General features: G+C 66.6%; 1 protein-coding gene across 1 annotated transcript; it reads right to left on the minus strand.

Annotated features, from left to right (window-relative positions):
* Positions 1-693: 693 nt before the first annotated feature.
* Positions 694-7,674, minus strand: HIC1 (HIC ZBTB transcriptional repressor 1). Its single transcript, XM_032217167.1, has 2 exons — positions 5,690-7,674; positions 694-4,469 (listed from the first exon to the last, which is right to left on the minus strand). Exons 1-2 carry the CDS (start codon positions 5,739-5,741, stop codon positions 2,326-2,328), a joined length of 2,196 nt encoding a protein of 731 aa, XP_032073058.1. The 5' UTR covers positions 5,742-7,674; the 3' UTR covers positions 694-2,325.
* Between the last annotated feature and the right edge of the window lie 613 nt (positions 7,675-8,287).

Consider the following 8,287-nt stretch of genomic DNA (forward strand, 5'->3'; position numbering starts at 1 on the left):
TAAGCCCCTTTTGGGCTGTTGCCACAACACGGAGGACCAGCCGTGGTTTCTGACACACACACACCCCCTCTGCAGACCCCCCAACCAAACCAGCCGGCCATTGCAATCGCAGTGCAACCCACCAGGCCCTTCTGGGGATGGCTGGGCCAGGCCAAAGTGCCCAGTGCCAGGGCCCATGCGGCCATCGTGCCCGAGGTGTCTGCTGTGTGTAGGGAGCAGATGACATGCCACACAAACGGGAGCATGGCTGGGGTGTGGACGGAATAGCCACTCAGCAGTTGTTGGGGGGGGCGAAGCTGGGCTCTTCGGCATCTGAAGGAAGTGGGGGAGAATTTCCTCTGAGCAGCCAGGCGTGAGGGTCCGTGGGGAGAGCTGACCCCTTCCCATTTCCTGCGTCAGCTGTGCAAACAGGACAGGGCACCTGTGCTCCCCCCCCCCAAGCACTTTCTGACATTGAAGAGGCACCAGCACACACACACACACACACACACACACACACACAAGCACAGCCCATGCGACGGGGAGATGGGATCTACTGCGGGTGACCCCTCCTGCTTTACTGAGGCCCCCGTTTCTCCCTAAAGGAGCCTCCATCCGTTCAGCAGCACCCCAAAATTCGGGCTCTACCCCCCCCCCAATCCCGACCACAGGACCAGTCAAGGAAGCAGAGAGGCCTGGATGGTGGCAGCAGTGTTAGAAAAACCTTTATTGCTCCGTTTTGTTGAGGGACGCTTAAATGTTATTTGGTTTTGGATTCCGATACAAAACACCCGGCATCCCTTCCCCAAGGCTACGGAAGGCACGCAAGGCTGCCCCTTTGGGTGCTGAGTTTCCTTTGGGTGGGGGTCCCCCTCTCAGGGCTGGGGGGAGAGGCAGCTGGCTCAGATGAAGACACAGCCCAAGGGGGGGGCAGGGGGGAGGCAAGGAGGGGTGTGCAAAGACAGAGCAGTTTCACATTTTTCCGTGGCTGGTTGGGGTCAAGGGTGGGGTGGGGGAGAGGGGCAGCTGGGTGGGCCGTCCGAGGGCCCCCCACAAGTGCAGCAGAGGCCGGGTGGCAGGTAGCTAGCCCCACAGAGGGAAGGCCCAGACCCCCTGGGGCCCAGATGACCCTCCCCCATCCTCAAGGAAGCAGACAAACAGGTGGCCTTTTGTCCTTGTCAAGTATTATTGGGGTCCCGGGAGCCCCATCCTGGAAACAAGACAGGGTCTTCAGGGGAGGGGGGCTACCTTCCTTCCCCTTCGCTCCCTTTGACCCACAATCGGGGGGGGGGCAGAGGCACCCTCTCCTTTTCACATTGCAATACAAGTTTGAGGAAATCCCCTCCCCCCCCCCCAAGGCGGACTAGCAGTTTTCAATCAGCAGCCTCAGACCTTCCCTGCCTGCCTGCCTGCGAGGCGGGGGCTCCTGCTCACCGGCAAAGACCCTCCAAGAGGGCCAACTGGGTTTTGCACCGTCTCCCCCCCCCTCTTCTGGGGGCTTGAGGCCGGGCAGGGCTCCTCTGCCATTGGGCAGGCGTCTCGAGGGTGCCGTTTTGCGGCTCCCCTGCCTTAGCCTTTCGGGCTTTCTGGGGCTGGAGGGCCTTGGCGGGGCGGGGGGCCTCTCCCCTGCCCAGGAAGGCAGGACAGGGTCTGGCTGCCACAAGAACGCCCCCCCCCCCACTCCCGCGAAGCTTTCCTCCCGAGTTCCCGAGGGGGATCGTTGCGAGCATTTTCTGCCCCCAGAGGGGGTAACACACCTGGTCAGGGTCTCGCCAAGAGGCCGGGCTGTCACACCATCCCTCCCCGAGGCAGAAGGGGGGGCTGTGATTCACAGACACCCCCTCCAGGGTCTGCAGCTTTCGAACCCCAGCTAGGCCACCTTGCAGCCGCTTGCCCTGCCAGCTGCCTGTGCTGCTAGGTCCTCTCCGGGCTGGGGCAAGAGGCAGCTGGCTCAGTCCGGCTCACCCGTCGGACTTCCTGGTCCCTACAAGCCGAGGCTCTTCTCCAGCGGGGGCGGGTGGGGGGGGCGAGGCGTGAACCCTCCCGATGGAAAAAGCCCTTCTTCTCCCTTTGGCGCAGGTGCGACCCTGCCCGGCGCCCCCTCCGCTGCAGCCAGGGACCTCCGCGCTCGGAGGCGGAGGGCCCCATTTGAGGTAGGGACGAGTGGCTGCATTCGGCCAGGCGGAGGGCCCGAGGGAGACGGGAAAGGAGGGAAGGGCAGCGCGGAAGCGCAGCGGAAGAGCCGGGAGAGTCGGCTCCGGTGCCGGCGGCAGCCCCGTGGCGGTCAGTTCCGGGAGTCGCTGTCTCGGTCACCAAGGGCGGCTCCCAGGCCCGGGCAGAGGGGCTTCAGTGGGGCGAGAAGCGGCCAATGGTCCGAGCGTGGTGGTCGTTGTGCAGGTGGTGGGCGGCGGCCACTACGGCGCCCGGAGCGAAGACCTCGGCCGTCTTGTCGGGGCTGAGCCCGAGGTAGAGGCTCTCCAGGGCGGCCTTGGGGTCTGCGGCGGCGGCGGCGGCGGCGGCAGCGGCGGCCAAGAAGTGCGAGGTGTGGTGGAAGAGCTCCTTGTCCGGCGGCGGCGACTGCTGCTGCTGCGCCAGCCGGGCCATGGCCAGCACCCCCTCGGGGAAGTCCAGCTTCAGCTTCCCGTCGGGGGCGGCGGCGGCGGCGGCGGCGGCGGCGTGCATCTTCATGTGGCTGAGCAGGTTGCGCTGCTGGGCGAACTTCCCCCCGCACACCTGGCACTCGTAGGGCTTCTCGCCGGAGTGGATGCGCATGTGCTCGGTCAGGCGGTACTGGCGGGTGAAGCGCATCCCGCAGGCGTCGCAGGCGAAGGGCTTCAGGCCCAGGTGGCTGCGCATGTGGCGGGTCATGGTGCCGCGCTGCGTGAATTTCTTGCCGCAGATGGAGCAGGGGTAGGGCCGCGTCAGCCAATGCGTCTTCTCGTGCTGGCGCAGCGTGGCCGGGTCCTTGTAGGCCTTGTCGCAGGAGGCGCAGCGGTAGGGGCGCAGCAGGTCGCAGCCGGCCGGGCCCCCCGAGGGGGGCAAGGGCGGAGGGGGCGCGGGCAGCGGGGGCGCCTTGTCCAGGTAGGGCGAGCCCTGCCCCGCCGCCGCCGCCGCCGCCGCCTCGGCCGCCTCCTTGCGGTACAGCTCGTCCTCCTCGTTGTGCGCCTCCACGTGCGCGTTCAGCTGCTCGGAGGACGGGAAGCCCTTCCCGCAGGGGATGCACACGTAGAGGTTGTCCCCTCCGAAGCTCTCGGGCTCGTAGCCCAGGTAGCGCTCCAGGCTGCCCCCCGCGGGAGAAGGGCCGCCGCTGCTGCAGCCCGTTTCCTCGCTGGTGCTCTTGTCGGGTTCCAGGTCCTCCGCCTCCCCGTCGGGCTCCGCGCTCTCCAGGTAGTGGTGCGGGGGCGGCCCGGGAGGCGACGGGGCCTGGGGCTCCAGTTCTCGCTCGCCGCCGCCGCTGCCCTGCTCCCGTCGGGCGCCGCCACAGTCGCCCTCCTCGTCGTCGTCCTCCTCCTCCTCCTCATCCAGGACGTAGCCCGCCACCAGCGGCTCGTGCTTCATCCAGCGGTACAGGAATTCGGGCGCCACCTCCACGCGAGCGCTGGGCTCTGTCCCGGGGCTGCTGCCGCCGTTGCCGCGATGGTGCAGGTGGGGGAAGGCGGCCTGGAGAGGGGCGGTGGAGCCGGGCTCCCCGAAGGCCGCGTGGGGAGGCAGCAAGGCCGGGCTCTCGGGTCGGGGCGGCAGGATGCCCTCGCGGCTCTCCACCGCTGCTCTGAGGCGGCTCTCGGAGGGGGGCTGCGGGGGCAGCTGCGGGGAGGGTCCGTTCGGGCTCTTCTTGGAGAGGTCCAGGCCGCAGAGCGGAGGGCACAGCCCGTGTGGGTGGGCGGCGGCGGCGGCGTACAGCTCCCCGCAGTGGGTGCTGAGCGGATTGCTTGGCTCCACCGGCCGCGGCGGAGCCCCGAAGCAACTCTGGATAACCGGCGTGGCGGCGCGGAGACCCCTGGCCAGCTTTCCAAAGGGCGCCGAGGCCGAAAAGCTCCCGCCGCCGCCGCTGCCGCCGCCGCCGCGCAGCTGGTAGTATTTGCCGGAGCGCTTCAGCTTCCTCTTGCACAAGGCCACCAGGTCCGGGATCTGGAGGTAGCTGGCGGCGGCCAGGACGGCTCCCAAGGCGGGCTCGGGGTTTCCTCCGCCGGCCGGCTCAGCCTCGCCATCGGCGTCGGGGCCCAGGCGGCCGGTGTAGATGAAGTCGAGGACGGCGCGGAAGACGGCCGGGCTGACCATCTCCTGGTCCAGGTTGATGAGGTTGTCGTGCACCACCAAGGCCTTGAGGTAGGCGCTGCTGGCCGCCAGCACGTTCTTGTGCGCGCGGAAAAGCGCGTTCTGCACCACCAGGATCACGTCGCAGAGGAAGCCCTTGGTGCGCTGCGCGTTGAGCTGGAGCAGCAGCTGCCGGGAGTGGCCCGTCGCCTCCGAGGTATCCAACATCGCTGCGCCTGCGGGGGTGGAGCAGAGAGAGCCCAGCGGGCCTTAGTTGTGCTGACCGAGTTCGCCCGCCACGCCGAGGCCCAGAAATCTGGCGCCTCTCCTGCTCTCCGCCGCCTCGTCTTGCCCGCCGGCTCCCCTTATAGAGGGGCTTTCCCTCTTAGGCGGCGGAGGGAGGAGGGGGAGGAGGAGGAGGGGGCTCAGTCCCGGTGGGTCCCGGATCACAGCCTCGCACGCCCTCCTCCGGGTGGGGCTTCACACCTGGCGGGGCAGCGTCGGTACAACTACCTCGCTTCGCCTCCCCCGCCCCCCTCCGCCGCCGACGGGACAGACCCACGGACGCGGACCCCTGGGGCTTCCGGCTCGCTCGGCGCTGCCCCGAAGCACTCAGCTGGATCCGGGCGCCGTTTCTCTGCCCGTCGCCCACCGGAGCGAGGGAGAAACAGGGCGCCCTTAGCTTCCCGGGCCTTCAATTCACCGCGAGTGGCCGGATGGGAGTGAGGAGGCTACAGGCCTGAGCGGAGAAGAACCGGGGAGCCCGGGTGACTCTGCGCCCGAACGGCCGCGGTTCGGCCTGCCTAGGGAACCGCCCTGCGACCCAAGCCGGCGGTGGGCAACCCGCTTCTTTTACCCGCCGCGGACATCCTTCGCGGCCGTCCTTCGCCAGAGCCCCCCTCCCCGCCCTCTGGTCCGGCACCCCTAACCTTTCTCCTTCTGGACGGCATCCCTGCTCAGCTGAGGGATCCCCGGGTGGGGCGCATGGCCTGCGCGGGACAAGGGGACCCAAACCCCCAACGCCGCCCTGAAATCCGGCGGGAGCAGCCCCGCCGCCGTCAAAAGCTTCGCGGGACGGGCAGCCTGGCTGAAGGATTCGGATGGCGGCGCTGCTACCGCCTCGGCCGGGCGAGGAGGCCAAAGGCAGGGCGGGAGGATGAAGGAGGTACGGCCTCAGCAGGCCGTTCCCCGAGCGAGAGGGCTCCGGGCTCCACCGGGGCTCCGGGGCCGAAGGAGAAAGTCGGAGAGCCAGGCGGACAGGGTCCCGCTGCAACACCCGCTTCCCCAGAAGGAGCCCCGGTGCCTCGGGCTGAGCGGCTCCTTTCCTTCCGCTGACTTCGGAATCCGCCCGCGGGGAGCCCGGCCGGCCGCCGCTTCCTGCCCCTCAGAGCCGGCTTGGGGAGCGGGCAAGAGGCGCGAAGTCCGAAGTCTGGCCGCCCGCCCGCCCCCGGCTTACCTGGAAGCCCCGTCGGATCGGCCAGGCAGGCGAGGTCGGCGTGCACACGCATGGCTCTGCCCGGCTGCCACGGCGGCGGCGGCGGCGGCGGCGGCTCCTCTGCGCCCCTCGCAGCGCCTCAGGCCGCTTGGTGGAGGCTGTGCCGGCTGGTCCCCATGTGCCGGGAGCGCCGCGGCGGCGGAAAAGGTAAAGGCCGGGCCGCGAACTCCGCCTGACCCCGGGCTGAACTCGGGCGTGTTCAAGGAGCCGCCGCGGCTTCCTCCGCCTCCGAGCCAGCCAGCCAGCGAGCGCCGAGCTAGCAGGCGAGCGGGCGGGCGGGCAGCGGGGCTGGAAGCGAGCGGCGGGAGGAGGAGCCACCGGCGGGGTCCCGGAGGAGCAGCCCCGGGGAGGAGACCGCGCCGCGACCCCCTCCCGGCAAAGGGGGCAGGCAGGGGAAGGCTGGGCCCCCGGCAGCAGGGCGGGGCCAGCGCGGCGCGCCCATCGGAGCAGGACCGGCCGCGCTCTGCCGGGAGCCCAGACCGCCCCGTCGAGGGGACCGGCGCGCGGGAGAGCCGACTGGAGCCAGGGGCGCGCGGCCGCTCGGCCACCAGGTGGGTCTCCGGGACAGGACGGGGCGGTTGGAGCGGGGCGGTTGGAGCGGGGCGAAGCTGGCGCTGTTCGGACCCGTCCGCTTTTCCCTCCGGCCGGCCTTCCTCTGCCAGGGCTTTCCCTTCGGTCCCCGGTGGTCTTGGCTCGTCCTGCGGCCTCCGGCCAAGAAATTCGCTCCCCGCCCACCCCCAGGGACCCCCCAATTCCTGCCGGTGCGGCGACCCCTGGCGGTCGCTCGGCTGATCTGGCGGCAAATTCTGCTCCTGGCCGCTTCGGAGGCCTCGCTGCACTAGTGGCTCAGGGTCCGGGACAGGCCGGTGGGGGGGTGGGGGTGAAAGTTGGGCTTAACATAATCTCCCTCCCAAATATGATTGTTTTTATTCGGGACTCTTCTTCCGTGGTCGGGCCGGGCGATTCCAGCGTTTCCGTCTGGGTCTGTGTCGGCGGAGAGAGCCTGAGCAGGAAGGGGCCTTCGTGGCTCCGGGCTCGCGCCCCAGACCCGCTGGGCAATCTGGCAGGCGCTTTAGGGGCCCTCTGACTCTGGTGACTTCGCATCCGGGGCCCTCCGCTGCCACCAGACCCCGGCCGGGACAGGGCCGCTTCCTCTGACAGGCGCGGCCAGGGGAGCAGAGCCCACCCCGAGCGCCCCGCCGGACTTCCCTGTACCCCACTCCCGACGGTTTCAAAGAGCAAGAAAAAGGGGGGGCGGGACGGAAAGGCGAAAGGGGCTCCGGCCTCGCTTCTGCCCCCCTTTAAGGGCCTCTTTCCGGACAGCTTACTCCTCTCTGTCCGTGCAGGCGACGGACGCGAATTTCTGTTTGGGCAGAAAAATGGGCAGTTTTGCCTGGCCACGTCGTGGAAATCTGGTGGGAGGGCATGGCCTGCGAGGGCTCTTTCCAGCCCAAAGGCCTCCCCCATGTCTGTAAGAAACCTCCCCCGCCGCCCCCCGATCTTTCTCGGGGCCAAACAGTCCCGGGAAGAAAGAGGCTGCTTTATTCTCGGGCCCCAAATATCCAAGCAGGCCCAGAAACGCGGGCGAAGCGTCCCTCGATTTCACGCATTTGCGAGAATATAAAAAAGGAAAGAGAGAAGAAAAAAAATGGGTGGGATAATTATGAAGCTGATTAACAAAACTGAAGTGGTTTTTCGGGAGATAAGAGGCTGCCTTCCCGGGGCCTCCGATTCCGCAGAAGGAGGTGGGGGGGGGGGCTGCAGTCTCGACCTCGGGTGTGGCAGACGGAGGGCTGAAAGGGAAGGTCGCTTTCGCTTTCGCTTTCTCTGCGCTGACAGGGACGCCGCCTCCCACTCCCTCTGGATGAAAGACCCTCCAGGCCCCACTCCGACACCCCGGTTTCCGGATGGTGCTCGCTAACGGGGCCTTTAAAGGATAGAGCTGCTTCGGGTGTCCCGTCCCCCCCCCGGTCCTCCCCCCCCCCCAAGAAGGCCATTAGTGAGGCTGAAAATGCAAATCTCGGCGCTGCCTAAATGTTCTTCGTTGAAGCTTCTGCGTTGGGGAAACATTTTGTTTAAAATAAACAAACATAAAATAAATAAAGTACATTTCTGGTACTGAGATATTTTTCGTCACCACTTCAACCTGGAAAACGGTGGGCATTTCAAAATACTCGCCGGCGACGCTCACTAACAATCAAGAAAAATAAAATAAAATCCGAAAGTGGAATAATCTTATCCAACCGAAAACGAATCGCGTTCCGGGCTTCCTTACTGGGTAACGAATAAAAACCGATTCCCTTTTCGTGGCCTGTGTAATTTATTGGGCCGTTTTAACTTTCACTCCCTTCCTTCGGCTCCTCCAAATATTTTCGAATAGAGTTAACTTCTTAAAACGTATGAAGTTTAGGAACTTCCGCGTCTCCCTTTTCCATCCGATACTAACAAGGTTGTTTGCAGGAACTTTTAAGGGGCCGCAATGTCCGTTGAAGTCCAACCATTTCTTTTTAGAACGAAATGAAGACTCGCAGATGTTCTTTAAAATGTCTTTGGATTCGT

The sequence above is a fragment of the Thamnophis elegans genome, chromosome 4 (genome assembly GCF_009769535.1).
Source record: "Thamnophis elegans isolate rThaEle1 chromosome 4, rThaEle1.pri, whole genome shotgun sequence".
In the NCBI taxonomy this organism is placed as follows: Eukaryota; Metazoa; Chordata; class Lepidosauria; order Squamata; family Colubridae; genus Thamnophis; species Thamnophis elegans.